We start from the raw sequence: 25,184 nt of genomic DNA on the forward strand, positions 1-25,184 counted from the left end.
TCATTGGAAGGGTAGCCTATCTGTTGATGACCCCTGCCCTTGAGGGTCCTGCCATTTGAAACACTTGGACAAGACATGGTTTATCTGTTGGAAATATCCCAACGTGGAGCCCAAGCATCTGGAGCCAGCTAGAAGGCGCTGGGGATACTGGGTGGCCACATTGGGCATGTAAGGACACGTGCTGGGGCCCGCAATCTGCCAAAGGCCCCTTCTGCTGGCTTCTCTGCTCAGAGGAGAGGCGCCGCCTGGTCTTGTCTGGACCCCAAGCAGCGCACTGCGCTTGGCCACCGAGGCGCACCAGCTGTGCGCCCCCCAACCCCCCAGCTAGCTTATCACGGGCGCTCCAGGTGCCCCACTCGCAAGCGACAGCGGCGGCCACGAGTCCCCCACACCCCAGGGGCGGAGCGAGGCGCAGAGACGTCAGGGCGGGGACCTAGCGCGGCCGAGCGCGCTCTCCTGGAGGCTGCCGGCGGCCCACGTCCCCGGCTGGCGCGGCCGGTGGTGGCGGTGGCGGTGGCGGTGGCGGTAGAGACCGGGGATATTGCAGTTCGCAGCGGCGCTGGGGCTCCGGGGCGGCCGCGCCAGCAGAGACTACGGTTGAGCCTGAGCCGTGAGCCAACCTTGCGCACAGCTTTGCCCGCCCCCCAGGAGCAGACCCCACACTCCCCTCAGCTGTTCCCGGGGTCGTTGAGCCCCCCACGAGTGCCCTTCCATCTCCTTGAGTGACTACAGCGTGTTTTGTTTTTCTTTTCTTCTTCCCCTGCCCGTGTGCCCTTCTCCAGGATGGCAGAGGCGGAATTGCACAAGGAGAGGCTGCAAGCCATAGCAGTAAGTCCACTTTTCATTTCATTTTCTTGCTCTATTGTCTGGGGTGGATGGGGACCAGTGGGCTTGGGGCCAGTAACATGCCAGCCTGGTAGCCGCAGGCCCTGTGCTGGGGTGAAAGTCTGTCCAGGTTTGGCGACTCTGCCTTTTGCCTTTATATGTCTGTAGACTAAACCCCTGGGGCTTACTTGGGACTAGGAAGATTTGAACATGGAAAATTGGCTTAGAAATAAGATGCTTGGTAGGGCGCTTCAGGGATAGACTAAACAGAGGCGGGGGAGTGCATGTGTGTGTTGCAGGGGACGCCTGAAATATTGTCACCCAGTGCCCAGAAGTACATTGGCTTCCAACTCCAGAGAAGGGAGAGAATGGTGACCCTCCCTATGGCTATCTTCCTCTGTCTTGCTGGCTATCCAGCCAGCCAACTGCGTGGTACAGCCTCCCCCAGAAAGCAGGAGTGAGGTTTTTCCTTCCCGGATTTGGCATTAGCAGGGGCTCTGGCACAGGGCACCACCCTAGAGAGAGCAGGGGCTTCTTTCAGCTGCGTCTTGGAAGTGACATTTCAGGAGAGTCTCTTTCTCCTGGGTGTGGATTATCTGAAAACTATTGGTTCAGCGTTCAAAGGAGCATCCGGTTTGGGCAAAGTTCTGCCCTTTGAGAGCACCATACCATGTGTATCTCGGGTTCAGACAAGAGCTGTCTGACACTGTCTAGATTGGAGAGGCCTTGCCAGTTCTGCCAGTGTTCCACAGATGTGGTTTTCACTGGAGCCACCACAGCTGGATTGTGTATTTCCTTTGCAGATGAGGGGATGGTTCCTGGCGCTATATGAAATAATAGCAAATTAAAGTAGATCTGCTAGAATGCTGGCATAAAAGACTCTCCAGACATTCTCCTACCTAAGTACTTTCCCCCCTGTGCTCCAGGAGTTCCCTGGAAACACATAAATTGGTTGGAGAAATACTGTGTAATGTTTTGGAAGCGACATGTGTATGAAAGTGTTTTCAGACGCCTTTGGATGGAGTCTTCATTGGGAAAATGCATGCAGGCCTGATGTAGGCTCAGTAGCTCAGAGACCCTCCCCCCCCCAAACTATTCTGATCTGAAGGGTTCCGCCCAGAAGGAGAAAGCTGTGCATGGGCGGGGAAACACCACACTTGACCTCTGAGGCTGTCTTTGAAGTTGGTCCTTGGACTTAGGAAGGCTATTCTCTTCTTCCCCTTCCTCGCAGTGCATGTACATTTTGGTGGCTGATGAAGTTGCTCACGGATCTAAAGCCAGGGTCAAGGCGTTGTGGCAGTCTGCCTCGATTTGCTACAAATGGTACCATGGAGCTGGTGGGTGTTTTGTGTAACCCGATAAAGGGCTGCCTCAACTGTTGACAAGTATCTGCTTCAGAAAACACTCAGCCGCTCCATGGGCTGCTGCTGGCTGTTTGCAACAGTTGTCACATTTTCTTGCCTCTGTATGACTAGTGTCCCTGGATGCCTGGGGGACAGCTGACTCCATGAAAGGACTTGCTTTCTGAGCACAGTGCCAGTGGCAGCTAACATAACACCAGGGCCGCCCCCCTTCCAAGTAGGCTGGAGCAATTTCAGCCATGGCAGAGGTGATTTTCAATAAAGGTCTAGGGGTCCCCTCAGGGTTCTCTTGAGCAGAGAGAAAGATAAACACCCACTGGCTTCTGTTCAGTTGTGGAACAGTTCATCCTATGGACCTAGGAACTGTTGAGTTTTGCGAATGGGGGGAGGGGTGTTCAACATCAGCAAAAATCTGTGTTGGGGAATTTTTTCCTAAGTGTTATCATTATGTTTGGGGGGGGAGAGAGACAGAGAGAGAGAGAGACAGAGAGAGAGAGAGAGACAGACAGACAGACAGACAGAAGAGAACACAGAGGGTGGTGGACTCTGGCCACAGTAGATAATTTTATGCCACATTTTGACTTAGTCCACACTTTGCAGATTCAGCAAACCTTGCCCATCTCAGCCACTTTCCCAGAATTCTCAGGGGGCTCCAAGACACTTACAGGCCTTCCCCAGAACCTGTCCAGCCTGAAGTCCCTCTGGAGATAAAAGGGACGAGAACGATTTTTCACATCTTCACCTACTTGGATTCCTGAGCCTCGTTTTTTGTTTTTTGTTTTTGTTTTTGTTTTTTCTCTATAAATTGGACCCAGAACTTTTTCTCGTGGGCGACCTTTGAAGACTAGGGCAGTGAGGCACTTTTGGCCCATAGTTGCCATGGAATGATGCTCTGGTGGAACCCTCGTCTGTTTTCTACACTGCTGGGCGGGCAGGGGGCAGCTCTGATTTCCTTTTCAATTCTGAGGGGGGTCAGGTTCTAGCCAGGATCACTTCCTCCACAACATGGATTGAGACCTGAGGACCATTCATTGGCTTATTCCCCAGGTTTCTGTGGAGTGTCTCCTAGGTACCCCCAATGCTGACAACCACCATTAGGAAGGTCTTGCCCTGGCATGATTGATTTAAAAGGGGGTGTGTGTGTCTCACTATGTAGCTCTGGCTGTCCCAGAATGCACTATGTAGACCAGATGACCTTGAATTCACAAACATCCACCTGTAAGAGCTTCCTGAGTGCTGGGATTAAAGATGTGTGCCTCCATTTCCAGCCTCAAGCTTAATATTTGAAAGGTCAGATGTCTGGTGACTCAGGATATCTATTTCATGATTGTCAGTGGGAATCACCCAGTATGAGTTATTAAATGGCTATAGTGCCTCAACTGAATCTGCTAAGTCAATGAGAAGTCTCTCGAATCCTTTCAAAAAAGCAACAACTCCATCTTTGGCAAGTGCATTTCCTCCTTCTTGGGCCTTTCCTTCTAGAGAAACTCCCATAACTATGCCTTTAGAACCAACAAAATGTTTCTGGCAACAGAGTGAGGAGAAATAATACAGCAACTACAACTTTATTAAATGTTGTACATTCAGCAAGGCCTTGGATTAAATGCTGGCTTCGATTAAGCATAGTCAAGGATGCTCATAGTCAAGGATGAATTGAACAATATGAACAATTACTATGAATTACAAATAGGACAGTACCCACAACCTCGAGTGTAGAAGATGGAAACCAGCCTCAAGGTATGTGAAGCACCCTGCATTCCCAGACCCTAAGAGCAGTCACTTGAACAAGGCTTGGAGGTTGGATAGAATAACATAGAAACTAACACTATAACCTTCTCAATAGTCACAGGCTCTCACTTATTTTTGTTTGCTATTATTTCTTTGGAACAATTAGTGTGGAGAAGAGAAAGGCAAAAGCAAGAAGTTAAGTCAGTAGCTGGCAGTAAGAATGTGTACACGTGGTGTGTGTGTGTGTGTGTGTGTGTGTTATCTGTGTGCACATATGGTCTGTGTGTGTGTGTGTGTGTGTGTGTGTGCATGCACACACATTCAGTAGTCTTTGCCATTGTGTGTAGAGGTCAGAGGTAGATGCTGGGTGTCTTCCTATTGTCTTCTATTTGTCTTTCTGAGACAGAGTTTCTCATTGACTCTTGAACTCTCCAGTTTTGCTACTCTAGCCGGCCAGCCCCCATGATCTGCCTGTCTCTGGCCCCCAGCACTGAAGAATAGAGCTGTGCCTCCATGCTTGGACTTTTACATGGATGCTGGGAATCTGAACTCAGGGCACCATGCACAGCCAGTACCTTACCCACTGACTGAGCCATCATCCCAGCTGCCATAAAATGCTTTTATAAATTTATTTATTTTTATTTATGTGTATGTGTGTGAGTTTATATGCAACGTGTAACTGCAGGTGTTTGAGGCATCCAGAGGTAGTCGGGTCTCTTGGAACTGGAGATAGAAGTGATTGAGTCCTGCCTCGTGTGGTTGCTGTGGACTGAACCTGGGTTCTCTGCAACAGCAGAAAGGACTCTTAACTGACAAACCCTCTCTCCAGATCCTCAGGAAATTCTGTTAACAGACATTATCCCTCTTAACTCTAGCAAGAAGCTTATAAAGTAGACCTTGTTCTCTTATACCATTTTAGAGATGGCCACGTTAGAAATCTGTTAGAACATTAAATGGACAGTGCCAAAACCAGGGTTTCAACCCACAGGCCAGGAACTGCAATGGAAGAAGACTGCAGTACCTCATCTTTCCTCATGGGGACACTGTGCAGGTGGTCCACAGCCTCAATGTGAGCCCCTGAAAGGGCACCAGAATGCATAGCATTAGAAAAATCTGAGTAAACCAGGAGACCTATATTCTTAGGAGACTCTTCCAGGCCCAGGTCAAGCATGGAAAATCCAAATATAAACTCTAACCCAGTGAGTAACATTCTCTTGGGGAAGAATATGTTTGGTCTCATTGGAAACTGACTTTGGGGGAGGGTGTTGTTATGTTTCCATATCCAAGGGGGAGATAGCTTTCCCTGGGCATGAGTCAAAATGAGTAAATGTTATAGAGGTTATCTTGGGTAAAAGCCCCAAGAGTCCCATGGAAAAGGCCCTCAACATGACTATATCATTGTGTGCTGAAAAATGAAATGTTAATCTAACCTACACTTTTTGTAGAGGTTTGTCATGTGTTAGGAACACATTCTGTGGGATGGTAAGAATATCCTTTGCGTGTGCACAGAACCTCACAGCTCACACAAATGGTCTTCATGCTGCATTCACTCTGTCATGTGGAGTGTCACCATCCCCACTGCACAGCTGAGCACCCAGGCCCACTGTGAGATGAGAACAGTCTGGGGAAGCTTTGATCTCTCCTGATGCATATCCAGCCTGGGTGGTGAGCTTGGAGGTACATGGGCTTGGATATGCCTTTATCCAATCAGGACCCTCTGAGATCTTAAGTGCTCTCTCTCTCTCTCTCTCTCTCTCTCTCTCTCTCTCTCTCCTCTCATTCCATCCATCCATCCCTCTCTCTTGGTCCCTCTTTTCTTTGAATCTCTGTCTTATCTGATTCCCTTCCTTTCCTCCCTCCCTCCCTTCCCCCCTCCCTCCCTCCCCTCTCCCTAACTTTCCATGCACTCTGTTTCTTTCTCTGTTTCTCTCTCTGAGTTGCCTATCTCTCCTTCCATTCTCTTCTCCTCCATCTCACCACCACCTTTTTATCCCTTTCTATCTCCCCACAGCACGCTGATAGCTTCCGCCTGCCCCCATTCTTTGTCTTGAGTAGGCCTAGAGGAAATATTGGTTGGTTTTTTTTTTCTTAGATTCATCTCTTTATGCCTTTACTTTCCTTCAAGTGGTAAGTCCCCAGGGTTTAAAGTTCAATGGAAAACTAAGGTCTCAGGAAGCTACCAGCCTATGAATGACCCATGCCAATGAGGTTGGTCTGCCTAAGCTGCATGAATGACCTGGCTAGCATTTACATATAACTCAGCCCAACTTCCCAAGCCAGGGATCCAGAGGTGTTAGAGATCAAAGTTAAGCCTTTTAGTAACCAACACTGATTCTTGTGGGAACTGTCACATACACATCCCTTGTGGTCCTGCATCATTGGTGGATGGTTGACAAAGAACTGGAGAATGAAGAATCTTGGATATTTACCTGATATCTACTTCCATCTGGGAGACAGAGGTAACATCACACTGTGCCTTTAAAACTCTATGTGAAGGCCTAAGAAATCATTTAGTAAGGTTATTAGGGAGAGCAAGGGTATGCCCTGGCTTGAATTTGCAAGGCTGCCGGTGAATAGGTGTCACTTTGGGACCTCTCAGGGTCATGATAGGTCCTAAGTGTGCTGAGGGAGCCTTACACAAGCATGTGTAAGGGTTACAGAAGTCTCTGGATAGTTATTTATATCTGGAAATTTCAGTGCTTGAGCCTCTTAGGACAAAGAACAACTGCTCTCCAAAACTTTAAAGTGTGGTGAAAAGCAGAATGTGCAAAAGCCACTTTTTAAAAAGCTAAGCAATGGGAGTTATGGGTTATGAATGGCAATGTCTGAAAGAAAGCCAGGGTTCAGTGGAGACACATCTGTTTCTATAGGGCTGTCCAGTACTTTGGGGGACAATTAGTTTTGGTCCTTTGAATTACTCCCATTTCATCACTGATTCTTTGGGGGGGGGGCGTTAGGAACAGTATGGTCAGTCATGGCCTTATGTGGCATGACTTGGGCTGAAATGACACATAGGACAGGGCTCTTGAAGGCTGCCAGGGCCTTGTATAGTCTGGTAGGGTAGTTAGGAGTGTGGGTTCTGGGCTCTGTTTGAGCTTGTTCATTAGTATTTGCAAGATGTCCTTGTCCCTTGGTTTCCTCATCTGTGAGACGGGGATAAGGATAGACTCCTCATCGTGGAGTACTGTCTGGGTGATTTGGGAAATTTCCCAAATGCGCTCAGAGCAGGCACCCAGGGAGCATGCACAGAAGCTTTCTATTTACAGTAAATAAACAACTCGTGCATCTGGAAATAGAAAAGAGACACAAAGGGACAGTTCTGTCAGCCTCAACATTTTTGCCAAATTAGGAAATTTCGGGGGAGCATACTATTTGCCTAGAGTTTTCAATGCAGTCTGACAACAATAATGGAGTGTGTGTGTGTGTGTGTGTGTGTGTGTGTGTGTGTGTGTGTGTGTGTGTATGTGTAGAGGTGGGGGGGCATAATGTCTGAAGGAGGACACTGGTTGCCCTGCTCTATCGTTCTCCACCTTATACCTTTGAGACAGGGTCTCTTAGAGAACCTGAAACCACTGAGCCCCAGTGATTCTCCTGTCTCTGGTGCCTCAGCACCAGGGCTACAGGCCTGTGTAACAACACACCTAGCTTTTTGTGTGTATTCTGGAATTCGAACTCAGGTTCTCATGATTCTCCAGCAAGTGCTTTTACCCACTGAGCCATCTCTCCAGCCCCCACAATGAGTATCTTTTGTAGCTGTGAACTCAGTAGTTTATGGACACTATGAAGCAGATTTTACGGGCCAGTGAAGATGTAAGTGATTTATGCTATGTGAGAACGTGGGTCCTTTGTTACTACATCAACTCATTTTCAAGAGAAGTCAGAAAACTGATCTGTAAATGTAGGACCTCCAATTTAAGTAAAGAATATGAATGAGTTTAAGGACTGAAAAGATTTATGGTCATGTGCAATTCCGTTTGGCCATCAGGTTGGGCATTTTGTGACTTTTAGATGGGTGGGGCTTTGAACTTTAGTTTGCTGTCTATATACCCTGGCGCAACTTCACACACATGGATATTGTAAAGTCAACCTCTGGGCATTCTCCCACATAATTCATAAGGTGGCAAAATCAGGTTATATTTGTCCTAAGTATTGATGTCTTCTATCCTAATGTTTGGATTCTTGAAAAAAAAAAAAAGTAATGCCCATTCGCTATGGTTTTGATGCCAGGTTGAGCACCTTGCAATTGTAGATATGATTGTAAGTCCAGGAGTTCGCATGTGGGTAGATGGCTGCTTTCTAACCTAACAGAACCTGAAAGTCCCTGCTGTTATAGAAGAATCTTGAAGAACATTTACCGAAGGTATGCAAATCTGGCACATTAAGTCAGATATGCAAATCTGAGTCTAGCTTTCATCAGGATATTTGAGATCCTGCTTTGTATCAGCTTCAAGTAATGGAACAGGGAGCCAGTGCTAACCAAAGCACATACAATAGCAGTGACAGACATCTGGCAATCTCTGTCTCTCTATCTCTGTGAATACATATGCACACGCGCGCACACACACACATAGACACACAGACACATACACAAATACAGCCGGTGTAGTACAGAACAACGATGCGCATTCCTTTTAGGATCAACTGGATCCGACCTGAAAGCAGACTGTTGCTCCCACTCCCGCAGAGTCTGAATGGGTGGACATGGGAAGGAGACAGGAGAATTTGCTTTTCTAGAAAGTCCCCAGCTGTTTCCAGCTGCAGCTGCTGTTCTGGGCAACACACTTTGAAAACCATTGCTGACACTGGAGAAGATCAATAGTAAAGAGAGAAGGTGGTCTGAGTCTGGACAAGTGGCATGGGTTCATCACGGCATGCTTAAGAGTTAAAAGCACAGACACAAATTCAGTCTCATTGAGCAAGAACTTAAAGCAACCTGGTGTGAAGATGGTGCAGGTGCATCGAATGTCAGGTAGCTGACCAAGAAAAGGCCTTCTCTGGGGATGGGACTAGTGGCTAGTTCACGAGTTTCTGTGGCTGACCTCTAGAGTTTAAGGACTTGTGGGGAGAACTCATCATTTACCTTTAGTACTTGCTTAGTTCTACTTAAAGTGCAAATTCTGTCTGTTAATCACTTGGAGACAACTTTTTGGAGAATTTGCTTGGGATTAGATGAGTGATGAGGGTTGGGGCGCCAGGAATGTCTGAGCAGACTGTAAGGGTGTGCAAAGAAATGAGATTGGCTGAGAGGGTCGGGTGCCTGTGTCTATGCTGAGGTTTGCACAGAATTGGGCTGACTCTAATTATGCACTACAAAATTTCCTTGAGAAAGCCTTCTGAAGGCAGCTTGGTGAAGACAAGAGACACAGTGAAGGAGATGTCCAGGACTAGGGAGATAATAGCTCAGTCAGTAAAATGCCTGTTACACAAACACCAGGACCTTCAGATTCTTGACCCCCACATAAAAACCAGACATGGGGGAGTGGACCTGTAACCCCAGTGCAGGTGGGTGTGGGCAGGGATACTTTTTTGGTGCCTACTGGCCAGCCAGTCTAACTGAAATGGTGAACTTCGGATTCAGTGAGGAAAGCCTACCTCAAAAGCCAAGGCTGTGAGTGACAAAAAATACCAGAAGTCAACCTCTGGTACAAGTGAGCACCCTGTCTCACACACATGTGTAAGCCACACATAACTAGCTATGCTTCCTTGGAGAGAAGTCTGTGATATGGTGATGTTATCTATAGGTGCAGATATTTCTTTGCAAACTCAAGTCTCATGGGATCTCTTTCAGCAGGGTTCAGAACAGCTGCTTCACCTGTGGTAACTATGATAAGGAAGCCAAGATGAGCAGCAGCTGATGTACAGTTATTATTTACTAACAGTTAAGGAGTCTCTCCATCCTTCGTGAGCACACACAAGTATGGCCTGTCATTGGTGTACACAAGGATACAGTTGAAGCATCCTATTTGTAGCATTCATTGTCTGAACCAGCTCTCCATTTATGGGAGAGTTCAGACTTCCCAGTCTCTTATTTGTCATATGACACAAAGTTCATTAACTGCTCTGGGCTGGATGGAGCCTAAGAGAACAGGACCGACTGTGGGTGACAGGCCACACAGCACAGGGCGCTGGCTGGAGAAAAGGTCTCTCAGGCATACTCTGATCTTGGGAATACCATACAGATGAGTCCGATTCCAGACAAAAAGGCCAGTGGAGTAGAGGTCGATGTGAAGAGGCACATGTCTAAGCTGTGTGTGTCCTGGGTTAATCATTACCTCCATGTTTTCCAGCAGTCCTATGTTCATAAGGACTACTAAATAGAGACACACACAGAATGGCTGGGGCTGGAGGGATGTTCAGTCTGTAAAATACCTTTCTTACACACAGACAAGGACCTGGATTCAATCCTCAAAACCTATGATGAAAAGCTAGATGTGTTAAGACTTGTAATCCCAGAGCTAGAGAGGCAGAGCAGGCAGATCCCTGGGGCTCACTGGCCAGAGTCTTAGTGAGTTCTAGGCTAATGAGGGACCCTATCTTAAAAAAAAAAATAAAAATAAAAATAAAGGTGATAGCCCTGGAGAATGATAGCCAAAATTATCCTTTGACATCACCTACACACACACTCACACACATACACACGCACACATGCACACGCTCACAGGTACACACACACACACACTTGTGAATGTGCATGCACATGTGAGTATTTGTGAACATATACACACAAGCACAAGAATGAAAGGCATGGAGGAAAGAGAAAAGCCTATTTGCCTAGCACTTGAGCATGTATCAAAAATACTTTGCACCCATCTTTTGCCTTAAGCTTCAGGGCCTGCGACATCTCATAAGCCAGAAGAAAGGCATAGAGAGGCCAACACCTTTCTCTTGCCTAACATAGAGGCAAAACAAAAAGCCATTAGGGTCTCCAGATTAAAGCACCAAGCCTGTTGGAAAGGCCAGCCCAGAGTCCAGCTTTCTATTCCTCACTTTCCCACTGTAGATGACTTCATCTCCCCGAGGGCTTGTGAGTCTGACAGTCTGTGTTTGACCAAAAGTCTTCAAGGGGTTTGTAAAACCTGACCCCTCCCCACATTTTTGCTTGGAAGTTAAATAGCATTTTTACTGGTTTATTTACTATTCTAGGTGGTGGGAACCTTCTCCCCTGTCTGCTAAATTAAACCAGTCACATAAGTATTCTTTTTATTTCTAAGTCCAGGACTGAAATGTAAAACTTTGAGGGTTACAAAAAAAAAAAAAATGTTTTTCCTAAGAGAAAAATGTATGCTTGGAAACTTAACCCCATGGGCAAAGGTGAGGGCCCTCTTCCTTTCCTTCCTTCTTTTCTTTCCTTCCTTTCCTTCCTTTCTCCCTCTCTCCCTCCTTTCCTTCCTTTCTGTCTCTCTTTTCCATTTTTTGGGAGGAATTTGAATGCTGATGTTGACAACATTGAGCCCAATAAACACCAGACAAAGCTTCAGATTTTGGGTCGCTGTGTCACTTGTGGGTTCCGCAAGTGACAAGAGATCAAGGCTGGGATTTAAGAAAGGTGGCTCTTGACTGAGCAGCCCAGAGTCAGGCATGCAGCTTCCCAGAGTTTCTGCACCCTGACTTAATCACACCTGCCATCTTGAATGGGGTGAGACCTGTTCGTGGACATAGAAGACTGCACATGCGTGTCCAGAGCCCAATGCTAGAATCAAGTAAAACTTCAAAACTCCATCACACTAGTAACAGAAGGATGAGTGTGGTGCAGAGAGATGAGAGCATCCTGGAGGCTGGCATGAGACACACCCTGGATCCTCCCAACTACAGAAACACCCTTCCCCCAGCCTTATCAGCAGTGAGGACATCAGACCTGCATTAGATCTGATGAGGAGGAATGAAGAAAATCATCCCCTCTGAAAACAGAGAAGAAAAGGCCAAGGAGAAAGTGATCTCCCTCAGTCACCACCCTCCTTGCTTAGCAGGTTCCTGGCTGCCTCTGGCTAGCTGTAGCTTACTCACGACTCTTCCTTAAGCCAAAGCTGGAAGCAGCCTGGCCTAGTGAAGGAATCTTAAGGAAAGTGGTTATCTTAGCTACTTTTCTATTACTGTGCTAAGTTAGTTTGAATGTAATTGGCCCTCATAAGCTCATAGGGAGTGGCACTATCAGGTGTGGCTTTGTTGGAGTGGGCATGGCCTTGTTGGAGAAAACATGTCACTGGGGAGTGAGCTTTGAGGTTTCCTGTGCTCTGGATACCACCCAGTGTGTCAGTCAACTTCCTGCTGCCTTCTGGTCAAGATATAGCCAGCACCATGTCTACCTGTATGCTGCCACGCTCCCACATCATGATGGTAATGGTAAACTCTGAAACTGTTAAGTGAGACACCCCAATTAAATGTTTTCTTTATAAGAGTTGCCATGACCATGATGTCTCTTCACAGCAATACAAATCTGAACTAAGACAGATACCATGACCAAGGCAACTTACCGAAGAAACAGTTTATTGGGGGCTTCCAGTTCAGTAGGTGAATCCATGACAATTGACCACCATGGTGGGGAGCATGACAGCAAGAAAGCATGCTTGGTGCTGGAGCAGTAGCTGAGAGCTTACATCTTGAGACATACCATGAGTCAGAAAGACAGAGAGATAACTGGGAATACTTCTGAATTGTCAACACCCACCCCCAGTGATATACCTCCTCCAGCAAGACACCTCCTCATTCTTCCAACTCAATTCTATTAACTGAGGACTAAGTATACGAGCCTGCGGGGGACATTCTCATGTAACTGCTCACCTTCTCTTTTAGAGACAGGTATTCAGGAGGTCCAAAAATTGAGCAAAAGATGGTCACTGTATCCTGCGGCTACTTGTGGAGGAGATAAGGCGCATTTCCCAGATTTTCAGATTGTCTGTGTAGTAAGCACTGTGTGGAGTACTTTATTTTAGAATAAATACCAGATATCCGTAGGAGCTAGTTACCACAAGTTACCAAGCCCTTGAGACCATGGTAAAGGAGAAAGACCAGGCCCTTGGGGACAGGAGCAGTCATTTCTAATTCCAGGTGATTGATTTATGGGACTCAAGCCTAGAATCTTCTACCTTTACAAGAAAACCAGGAAGTCAGACTTTTGGAAAAGACCTGTTGCTGTCTAAATATTTACAATGGTTTAAATTAAACATACAGAGATTTTTTAATTGACCTAATGAGCTCCATTCTCCACAGCCCCACACTCTCCCTCCATTCCATCCTGGGCCATTGGTTTTCTATAGATGCCCTTCAGAGTACATTTTATTTAATCCTACAACAGTGTGTATGGAGTGGGTGTGGTGGGCTATTACAGCTTGGATCTAAGTGAGATATAAAGACATTTACATTTGCTTGACAGATGGGTGAGATACACCCACAAGAAGCCCGTTTGTCATGCACTCAAGGACCCTTTGGGATCTTTACACTATTGAAAAACAAACAAGCAAACAAACAACACACAGGTTAGGATCAGAGTCAAGGCTGGAGCTGGAATCAGTCCCTTCCCCAGCAAGCTGGGGCATTCAGGAGTGCCCTGTAAGAAATCCAAACTGTGATCCCTCTAAAAAGAGAATTTAAATGAACAGAGAGCAACACTGATATCAGCTTTTTGATGTCTGAATTTAATAACATTACAAGTTTGTGTAGTTACGAGAACAATTAGAGTAAGATAATTCTACCTCCCACTAAATTCCCCCAGGAGGCATTGGTATTTGAACTGAAATCTGAGCAGTTCGCCTGATCCCACCTTCTCCCCGCATGTGCAGAGCTCCAGTAGATTAAGACCTGAAGTGTTGTGGTGGGGACCTGAGTTGTCATGAACACCGCTCCTCAGACTCATGTGACCAATGTTTGCATCTCTCTTGTAAACACCTCCCCCTTCAGCCTGGCTCATCCATGTAGCATCCCTGCTTTTAGCACTTAAAGGGTGCCGAGGTGTTGCATGGGATGTAGTTATAGTAACAAGTATTTGCTGTTTATCTGAAGTTCACACTTAACTGTTTGTCTTTGGGCAGCCCACCTCCTTCACATAGTGCCAGCTTCACACACAGGTTTAAAGCCCACCTCTCCTGTGTCTCTGTCAGGAAAGTAAAAGAGAATGTGGTGTGTGTGTGTGTGTGTGTGTGTGTGTGTGTGTGTGTGTGTGTGTGTGTGTGTGTGTTTGAGGAGGTCAGAGGATAACATGTGGGAATCACTTCTTCATATGGGTTCTGGGGAGGAAATAAAGGTTCCCAGGCTTGGTGGCAGTTGCCTTCACCCACTGAGCCCTCTCCCTGGACTAATGCTTATGATTTTAAATATCCCATTGGCAAGGCCTCAGGACATGTGTTGGAAGGAGATATATGTGCCTCCTTGGTATGTTAATATGTACTTTCAAGAAATGCTTTGTGAAGCTGTGTGTGGTGGCACCCACTTTAATCCCAGTACTTGAAAGGCAGATGTGAGAAGATCAAGAGTTCAATGAATACTTATCTTAAAAAATAAAATGAACAAAAATAAAATAACAAGGAGCCAGCCCGTGGTGGCGCATGCCTTTAATCCCAGCATTAGGGAGGCAGAGGAAGGCGATCTCTGTGAGTTCAAGGCCAGCCTGGTCTATAGAGCTAGTTCCAAGACAGGCTCCAAAGCAATGCAGAGAAACCCTGTCTTGAAAAACAAACAAACAAACAAGGAATGGGGGTCACAGCTTAGTGAGAGAGCAGCTATCTAGTTCGGAAAAACACTCACTATGCAGGTCCCGGCACTGGGAGAAAAAGAAGAAACCTGCCCTCACCAGCTAGGCATCTACACTCCATGAGAAACCAGTCATGCCCTTTCAGAAAGGAATAAGAAATGGTCTGGTATATATTTGGGAGGGAGGACAAGGATGGAGAAATCAGCACCTTTTCTTGTTCTCCATTCCTCTTCTCTGGCTCAACATCTGAAAACCAGAAAACTGCAAAAACTAAAGGAGAAATATTGGTTATACAAAGTTATAAACAACACTAAAATGTTAGCCTTCAGGGCTGAAAAGACAGTTCAGCAGTTAAGAGCACTGGCTGCTCCTCCAGAAGACCTGGGTGCACATGGTGACTCATAGCTGTCTCTAACTCCAGTTCCAGAGGATCTAATGTCCTCTGGCCTCTGCAGGAACCAGGTATGCATGTGGTACATATATGCAGACAAACCCCTCATATTTATGAGATAAAATAAATGTAAAATAAAGAGAAGAAATGTTAGCCTTCAGCACTTTGTAAAAACAGCATTGATAGTCAAGCCTTCAGCAATCCATAGATCTTACACTGCGTGGAGCAAGATGGCGCCTCCTAGTGAACAGGGAATGACTCACACCACAGTCACAGTCACCCCATCCCTGCTGGATACCTTGATGATGTGGTTGTGGATGTGAGCATTCACTGATTGTCAACTTGATAGAATCTAGAAGGAGATGCATATCTCGGAATTTCTGTGAGGGAGTGTCTAGATTTAGTGTGGGAAGACACACCCTAATTGTTCTGGCATCATTCCATGGACAGGGGTCCTGGACTGAATAGTAGAAGGAAGCTAGCTGAGTACCAGCATTTATTTTTTTCTACTTCCTGACTGTGAATGCAATCAGCCTCAAGCCACTGCCACCATCCCTAACCAGTCATGGTGGACAGTATCTACTGGATGTGCAAATAAACTGTTCCTTCCTGAAACTCAGTTAGTCAGGGGTTTTTGCTGCAATGATGGGTCAAGTAACTGACATAGCTGACTTATTTATCTTGCTCTTTGGCTCACCCATTTCACTATGGTGATTTGTGAATGGTAAGGAGGCAAGAGGGACAGCCCATTTTCCATAGCAAAGCTGAAATACAGAATAAACTGTAATGATTAAAAACAGCAACAAGAGAGGGTCTCACAGTTCTTTTTAACATATTGAATTATTTTTATTTTATGTATAAGAAATAGATGGATATTCTTTCTTCTGCATGTATGTCTGTGAACCACTTGGTGTCTGTGAAGGACAGAAATGTAGACAGATTTTTCTTTGGGACAACGCCTCACAAAAAAATTACATTGAAACTTATTATTAATTATGAGAGCTTGATTCTTAGACTTGTTTCTAACTAGCTCTTATAACTTAAATTAACTCATTTTTAAAATTAATCTACATTCTACAAATTCTACCAAGTGGCTTTTAACACTATCCCTATTTTGTGTGTTTGACTTGTTCAGTGTTTGGCTAGCTTTCCTTTCTTCTTCCAAGCATCCTCTCTGCCCTGGAAAAATCCTGCCTAGCTATTGGCTGCTTGGCTTTTTACCAAACCAATCAGAGTGACACATACTCACAGTGTACAAAAAGATTATTCAACAAGGAAGATGGCATCAGATTTCTGGGACCAGTGTTACAGACAGTTGTGAGCTGCCATGTGGGTGTTGGGAATAGAATAAAGGTCTTCTGGAAGAGTAGCCATTGCTCTTAACTGCAGACCCATCTTTCCAGCACCACAAAAATGTAAGTTTTGATTTAGAACAGGACCCACCAACCCATACCCCATGCATCGGAGCTGCTCAGCAGCTTCCCTTTAGAAGTCTGGTTTATACGGTTTTAAATGACTGAAAAGAAATTTAGGGCTATTTCAGGACATATAAAAATGGAATGAAAATCAAATTTTTTTCCCTACCAGTGAAGCACTGTGGTACCACAGACCTGTGTGTTCACTTTTGTGTTGTATGTGGCTGTGTTGTGGGGAGCCAGCAGAACGGGGTCATCCTAGTAGAGTTCAAATGACCTCTCAGGTCTAACATATTTACTGTCTGTTGTTCCCTGGACTCTGTGTAGCACATCATCTGGGACTGTAATTACAGTAAAGGTTGTAAAAAGCTTTTAGTTAAAGAACTTAAGGGGGCCAGGGAGATGGCTGAGAATACAAAGTGCTTGCTGTGAAAGTGTGGAGACCATTTCAGGGCATCATGAGAAGAGACTTAACACTTACTGAGGAGTTGGTATGTGAGTGTCCCCTGAAGTCCTTGTCACCTAAGCCAATTGCATCTTGCCTTTAGAAAACAGGATAACATTATCCTTTCAGGTAGTAGTTTGGCTCATTTAAAAATGTAATTAACTTTAAAACATTTTTTTTAAAGGACAGAGGACAAAAGGGAAAAAAAATCACTGCAGATTTTCCATATGAGTTTTCTGTATTCCATAGAACTTGCTAGAATGCTTACTTTCCTCTTCTGGAGAATTTTAAAGGTGAAGTGTTAGAGTAGAGGTCAGAGAGTACACCAGTTATGTTTTCTGTGTCTGAGGAAGGAGCCAAGGGGAGGTGGCCCCAGCCCGCTAAGCCTTTCTCTCAGCATCTGTCACCTCCGGGAACCCATCAGGCCACTGCCTTGATTTGCTTGTAAAGTGGGGATCAAGTGAAAGCCCCTTGTGATGGCCAGCGGTAGCTGATCCACCTTGGGTCTCCCTGAGTCATCGGCACTTTCTGTGTCCTTCCTTCCATGTTTTACTCAGAAAGGTCAGCTGCAACTTGGAATCTTTCAGCCTGGAAATGTCCCCAGGGCCTTTGGTGTCTCCATAATATTTTTAAATTGCTCAAGGTTTGGAGAGACAGCCATATTGTGAAATCAAGTTCAAAAAACATGATGACCACAAGCCTTGGGCTAGACATGTGACCATGCTGGAGAGAGCAGTGTGGACACTCCAGTTGTTTGCTCTGCGGATAGGCGGGTTCTGCATCCAGGTCCTCACCCTAACACTCTCTGTTTGAGCTGTTTCTTAGCAGATACATGGAGAAAGAGCAGCCTACCATGAAGTTCAGCATTTCTCCTCTGTGGTACCACTAGCATTTCAGACCAGATCAATCTCTGCTGTGGGGCTGCCCCATGCTTACTTGACATCTAGTAGCATCCCTGTCTTCTCCTCATTGTGATAATCTTTGTCATTGCCAAGTGCCCCATGAAAGATCCCTTTGATGGGCTGGAGATGTGGTTCAGTTAGTAGAGTGTTTAGCTAGCATGCTCAGACCCTTGGAATTCATCCTTAGTACTACGTAAACCAGGCATGGTGGTCAAAGCCTGTAATCCCAGCTCTTGGGAGATGAGGCAAGAGAATCAGAAGTTCAAGGTCATCTTTGGCTACTGTGGTAGTTTTAATGTAATGTGCAGCCATGATCTCATAGAGAACAGTACTATTGTTGGAGTAGATATGGTCTTGTTGGAGGAAGTGTGTCACCGTGGAGGCAGATTTTGGGGTCTCTTTTGCTCAAGCTTTTCTCGGTGTAACAATCAGTCCACTTCTTGTTACCTGCAAGATGCAAAACTCTAAGCTCCTTTTCCAGCACCATGTCTGCCTGCATAGGGCCACCTGACTTACCAGGAAGATAATGGACTGATCTCTGAACTGTAAGACAGCCCAATTAAATGTTTTCCTTTTTAAGACCCTAACTAAGACAACAACAGTAAGTTAGAGCCTGGCCTTGGATACATAAGTCCCTGTCTCAAAACAAACAAACATCAAAAATAACCCCTTTGGAGACCACTGATATATAAAGTCTACCCAACCAACTGCATTTCCCAATTTTATATGATCTGGGATTCAGTCCTTTAAGTGTTAATTCTTGAACTAATTATTTGTTCCTTTTCAATTGAAGTTTGGTGTTAAGCACAGGGCACCAGCTGGATTGGTGCGCCAGTCATCGGTGCACAAACTGTGTGGCATTGCCAGATGTGAATAGTCTTCTGGGGGAGGCCCCTGCAGCCTTAGATGAGCTGTAACTGGGACTCCTGTTATACTAGCTCCCTACAGCTGTATGTATGTTAGAGATTTCCAGAAGAGAGGAACACATTTTCTAAATGTAGAGGTACTACAGTCCATTGATGGGAACCGGGTGGGCAGAGAATTTAAAAAGAAGGAGAGAGAAAAGCAGACTAGCTTCCTGTCTCTTTCCCTTGCTTGCTATTTATTCTCAGTGAGTGCTGGAGACCAGAAGTCTGATATCAAGGATTGTAGTGGGAGCGACTAGAGGATGCGTGGTCTCTTCTGAGGACTGTGAGGGAGGTTTTAACTGGACCTCTCTCCTTGGTGTGCAGAGAGACATCTTCCTTGCATCTCTTGACATCATTTCCCTTCTCTGTGTCTAGATATCCCCTGTGCTTTGGGACACTGGTTGTTTTCAGGGCCTTCCCTGCTGATAACAGTTTTCACTCGATTCTCCTATAAAGACTGAGTGAGTTGCCTTCTAAGGAGCTGGAAGTGAAGACGGCAGGAGATAAGCCACGCCCTGTTCCTAGACCTCTGTCACTGCCAGGCACTCTGTATCTACACCCTGCCCTGCTTTTGCCTGTGGAAATCGGGCCCCAAAGGCAGCAACGCCAGGAGCACGTGCAGAGGAGCCATTTGCCCCAGTCCTCCGTCCGCTTTCACAAGTGACTTCCTTTTAGTCCCGGAACCTTCAGTATCCCTGGGTCCTCTGTCTATTGTCTGAAGGGAGAAAGTGGTACAGCATTTCTGACCACCACGTGACCAATATTAAACATTGCCCCGAGCTGGTTAAAAGCATTGACACATGCAGCGTCCTCACAGGAACTCAGAACAAGAATAGCACAGGTAGCTACTGTCTGAGTCTCACATACAAGATGAAAAGTCTTTGCCACCCCAGCCTGTAAGCTTCACCCTTTTAGAGAGTCTGTACTTTTGTAGGCAATTCAGGAAACAAAACAAACCCAATACAACAAATCAACAAGGCACCTCTGCCATCTGTGTTTTCTTCATTAACTTGGGTTGTTCCTAGCTTACCAGAAATAGTGAATGAAAATGTTCCACCACAGGGTCATAGCTGTCCTTAGTGAACGAAATTCTCCCACTTTCATCATGCTAGGATATCATGAGCAGACAGGCATTAATTCCCACAGGAGCTCAGGCTCAGCGAAGAGAAGGTCTGTCTCAGATTGGCAGGATTGCATTCAGAGGCCACACTCTGCTCTGTGGCAGCTGCCCACTGTTCCAATACACCTCCCTGGTGCCTGGCATTTCTCTTCCAGGTCCCTGTCCTATGCCACAGAGCCACAGAGATTCACAGATCCCTAGGAGGCCAAAGGGCGAACATGAACAAAATCAATAGGTGTGGGATGGAAGAGAAGATCGCCTAGAAGTATCCTGAAGTCTGCTGTGGCTAGAGCCTGCTGGGAAATAAAACCAGTGGGATAAAGTAGTGTTCAAGGCAGGAACTCATTCTTGGTCCCATATGTGTGTGTTTTCTCAAGGGCTGCTGTGTGTCAGGGCAAGGTGTGAGTCAGCCTAGTCCCTGGTACCCACCACTGCCAGCGCTGGTAACATCCCAGACTTCTCTGGCATCTCACATGCATCCCGAGCAGTGGTCCACATGAGCTCCATGGATGAGCTTTGGAGTCACTTCCAGTGGACCGACACCTTCTTCTACTGGAGACCTTATATCCGCTTTGGGGAGCCAGTTTAATGTTAGAATGTGAAGGCTATTTCTGGACAATGATATCCTTTTTTTTTTTTTTTTTTTTTTTTTTTTTTTTTTGACTTTCAGAGGATCCTGGGAATAAAGGGAGTGACTCAGCCTGCACTTATTTTAGGGAGGCTAAGAATCTGGAGCCCCTTAGCCTCCCCACTGCCTGCCAGTGGTGTGTTTTGGGGTGGAGATCAGCAGGCAGAAATACTGTATTGATCATCAGTTGGTGGCTACCCAGCTCCTCCTCCACAAGGACCAGGGTTATGAATTTTTACAGAGGATGCAAAATTGACATCAACAAACCTTTAAGTCCGAGGACTATTTTCAGGGTGGATGAACTGGTATCATAAAGGCTCCTGTTATCACGACACTGGGCACACACAAGTGGCAGTGTCTTTGCAAAATCACCTCATTTGATGGAAACCTAGGTTCTCTATTAGAGCTGTTGCCATCCCTGTTTTAACAAGCAATGAGTGTTAACCTTGGGGCATTAAACAAAGACGCAAGCTAGGAGTCCAAATTTGAACTCTGAAGCCTGGGCCTGTGACTCTGGCAGGTTTGGCTAACAAGTGTCTCACTTGCTGCCATCCTGTAGTCGTGCTCTTCGGTCATTAATTAATCATGGGAGTATCTCCTGCTTACCTCAGACTTGGCCTGGGATCCTGCTCAATACAGCACTCCAGGCAGCCAGCACTCCCAGCTGAACCTTGGTAGTACTGGAAAGAAAAGCCTCCCCCATTTTAACTTTATTTTCCTTTGTGCTGAGTCTAAATCTGCAGTGGCTTTTTGTTCCTGTTGCTCATTTCTGAAGATCTACTTCTAGCCTTTTCTCTCTCTCCCCCCCACCCTTTTTTTTTTTTTAAACACTTGGAGGAAGTCAAGAACTCAGTACAGTTTTCTGTAGTCAATGGAGGTCTGTGTGCTTTAAATTTCATTTATGGGTTGTCATTATGTCTGTGTGTGATGGGAAAGGTATGCATGCCGCAGGGCCCGAGTGGGGGTCAGAGGACAACTTTGCAGAGACAGTCTTCTCCTTCCACCTTTATGAGACTTCTGGGGATGGAACTTGGGTCAACAGGCTGTGTGACTAACACTGAGACAGCTCGCCAGCCTGATTCTGTTTTCTTTTTGTTACGGGGCCTAAGCACCTTGGTAGGGGAGGTGACATTTGTAGACCCAAAGCCTTGACAGGGACAGTCGGCTTAGGTAAGGAATGAGCTGTAAAGCCTCATGCCATTTAGAGCGGACAAAGCTTTCAAATGGCTCCAGATGTTGAGGTGACATCATGGGGTGGTGGGAAGGTTAAGACTCATGATGACAATGGGGAAGACAGCACAGGTATAGCTTCCATTGCTGTGAGCCATGTCAGCTCAGCAGTCACACACCAAGGGAGAGAGCACCAGGAGGGCCTGGACCCAACAGGGAGAGAGCAGATCTTAAAAAGAAGACTTAGAGAAGAGATGGGAGAAGATGGAGAGATGGTCGGGATTAAGACTGCCTGTTGCTCTTTCAGAGGACCTGATTTGTTTCTAGAGCCACATCAGGTGGCTCACAACCATTGGTAACTCCAGCTTCAACAGTTCACACACACACACACACATACACACACACACACACAGCATGAGAGAGAGAGAGAGAGAGAATATCCACCTAAACTGTAGGATATATTAGTTGATTCAGAAGGAAGCCCATGAACCATGTCTAAACCTGGAGCATCCATAATCTCAGAACTATATTGCTGTCCTTAAGAGTTCAGACAGGGCTGGAGAAACTGTTTGTGATCTGAGGAAGGGTTGGACAGATGAAATGGGTGGGAGAGAGCAAATAGGGGCCACCTATCCCAAGTACAGTCAATGCAAATAAAAACCTTTTGCTTTAAAAAAAAAAAAAAAAAAAAAAAAAAAGATGATTTTAGACCACTAGCCTCTTCAGGCTTGTTAGCAGAGAGTAGGATTTCAGTCATAGTCTTGGGACTTTGGAACAGGGCCCAAGGCTTCAAAAAGGGGATGGTAAAAATAGGGCAGGGATCATTGACGTCTGGCCTTTAGATGGAGGTCAGAGAACAGAACCAGGAAAGTGGTTACATGGTGTGTATGTGTGTGTGTGTGTGTGTGTGTGTGTGTGAGAGAGAGAGAGAGAGAGAGAGAGAGAGAGAGAGAGAGAGAGAGAGAGAGAGAGATATGAAACAGTGGTGTGTGGGGGCATGCAGAACAGGAGATGGAAGTGATTTACATCCTCCCTGTGAGGTGTTGGGCTTAGCCAGTTGACCTGGGGAGGTATTTGGCCTGTAGGAATGGCTGCTGTGGTGAGAAGTTGGGTCAGTATGTGGCATGTGAGTGCTGGGCATCGAAACTTGGTCTTCAGGAAGAGCAGCTAGTGTTTTTAATTGCTGAGCCATCTCTCGAGCCCTGAGTCTGGGTCTGTTTATCATAAAGGGCAGTCTTGGAAGCCTCATGAGCAAAGAATTCTCATAAAGAATGAGTATATACTCTAAACTAGAGAGAAACTAGAATCTGAGTGACCTGTGCTGCCTACTTGCTTATCTATTTTCAATAATGGGATTTTAGGAAAATAAGCATGACACATCGCATTAAATCTGTATATGAACTTTAAGTTCCATTGCCATTTCAAAAAGGTACTTTGGGGGAAATACAGAACTATCTCAGAATTTTTCTAAGTAGTAATTGTCACTATAGATTATTGGTCTAGTCATTTGCGATAAACTCTTTTGCTAGTATCCCATGGTAAATAGCACTCACAAGCGGATGATTGAGGGGTGTGTGTGTGTGTGTGTGTGTGTGTGTGTGTGTGTGTGTGTAAGCCAGAGACTGCTGCTAAGAGTCTCCCTCGGTTTCTATCCACCTATCCTAGTGCTCGCATGTGCTATGCTATGTTCTTTGGGAGTGAAGGAGAGCAATGAGATTAACCAATACGAACTCTATTCCATGGCCATGTCCCAAGCCAGATTCATAGCGTCAAAGAACAGCAAAGGCCCTGACAAGTATCAATTATACTGGACACCTGGAAGCCTCACCTTCTCCCAGGCATAGAGAGAGAGAGAGAGAGAGAGAGAGAGAGAGAGAGAGAGAGAGAGAGAGAGAGAGAGAGAGAGAGAGGAGAGAGAGAGAGAGCACAAAACTCAGCTCTGACAGCTGATGTGAGCAGACGACCATTGCCAAAACCACTTCAATTGTTTTCCCAAAGGGCTCCTGGGTGCAACCGAGTTTCCAGCTCCTCCCTGAGTTGAGGAAAATTCCACCTGCCTAGATATTGTTCTGAATGTTTCCTCTCACCATTGAGGAAAATAGGTTCTGACCTCCTGTGGCTTCTTTCAAGGAACCGAGCACAGCACTGAGGGGCTGACACAGCCTGCATGACATCACAGCAGGGCAGGAATGGGATCAGCCAAGTATTTTGATTACATTTTAAAATTCCATTTGCACACAATCGGGATGCAGTTAATTAACTGCAAGTCAAAATACCGGTCCGGATTTCAGGGCGTCTGATTTTAATAGCTTCTTCCCTTGGTGCCAGTGCCGCATTTCGTCTTTCTGAGGCCGAAGCACTGAACTTGGTGGATCCTGCTGCATTGGTGAGCAGTCTTGATGATTTGCTAAGATGGTACTGAAGTCAAAGGGATGTCTTTGGCGTCAGGTAGCTGAGGATAGTTTATTAGTTCCCTGCTGGACTTTTGCCCTGACTGAATGCTTCTTCCCCAAACTCACATTTCAAGGACTTGGTCAACAGTCAATGGGGCTATTGGTAGAGCCTTGGGGGAGTAGGGCCTAGTAGAAGGAAGTTAGGTAACAGGGGTTGTGCCCTCAACCTCTCTCTCTCTCTCTCTCTCTCTCTCTCTCTCTCTCTCCCTCTCTCTCTCTCTCCTCTCTCTGTCTCTCTCTCACTCTCTCTCTGCTTCTTGGTTACTATGAAATGAGTGGCTTCCTCTGCTACACTCCCACAGCCAAGATTTCTATCTCACCAAAAAGTAAAGGAGCTTAATGACCACAGATTGAAATTCAAGCCAGCATTTCCTCCTAACAACTGTTTTCTCAGGTATCTTTGTTGGTGATGGAAAGTGGACTGATACAATGTCCATTGACTGCAGTATTTTCTCTAGTGAGCTGACAAATCAAAATTCTGAAGGCAGAGCAGAGAAAGCTGGCAAAGTTTCTTTCTGTACATTTAGCCAGATCATAGCTGGCTGATGCTTTCCTTTAGGTTTTCCAGGGCAAAGGAACCTAAAACTTTAATGGTCTTTTCTTTCCCCCCTTTCTTTTTAAATAAAACACAAAGAGGCAGAGAGATGGCTCAGTGGTTAGCAGCACTTTCTACTCTTGCAGAGGTTCTGATTCCCAGCATCCACACAGTGACCCACAGCTGTCTGTACCTCCGTTTCCAAGGGATCCAAAGCCATCTTCTGGCTTCTGTGGATAGCAGGCATGCATGTGGTACACAGATTTACATGCTGGCAAAACACCCACACACATAAAAGAAATAGACAAATCTTTAAATAAAATATATAATGTATTCCCCAAAAGTTGAAAGGTTAATTTGAAAGATTATTAGCAGAACATACCAAGCCTAGTCAGTATTTTAGCATTTTAGCATTTTAAAAGAGCTGGCTCAGCAGGTAAGGCACTTGCTGCACAAGCTTGACAGCCTGGGTTCAATCCCTGAAACTCGCATGGTGGAAGGAGATGATCTAATTCCCAAAGTTGTCCTTTGATGTCCACCTGTGCACCATAGCACAAAGATGCCTACATGCACACACATACACCATAAACACACATCCTATTCCACACACACACTCACA

General features: G+C 45.8%; 1 protein-coding gene across 5 annotated transcripts in view; it reads left to right on the forward strand.

The window, feature by feature from the left end:
- Window positions 1-25,184, forward strand: part of Palm2akap2 (PALM2 and AKAP2 fusion) — a 452,528-nt gene that overhangs the window by 137,239 nt on the left and 290,105 nt on the right. For all 5 annotated transcript variants that reach the window (XM_051187834.1, XM_051187835.1, XM_051187833.1 and 2 more), the window contains exon 2: window positions 783-828. In XM_051187834.1, coding sequence (XP_051043791.1) covers window positions 783-828 — 46 coding nt within the window. The remainder of the gene's footprint in view (window positions 1-782; window positions 829-25,184) is intronic.

The sequence above is a fragment of the Phodopus roborovskii genome, unplaced genomic scaffold (genome assembly GCF_943737965.1).
Source record: "Phodopus roborovskii unplaced genomic scaffold, PHOROB, whole genome shotgun sequence".
In the NCBI taxonomy this organism is placed as follows: domain Eukaryota; kingdom Metazoa; phylum Chordata; class Mammalia; order Rodentia; family Cricetidae; genus Phodopus; species Phodopus roborovskii.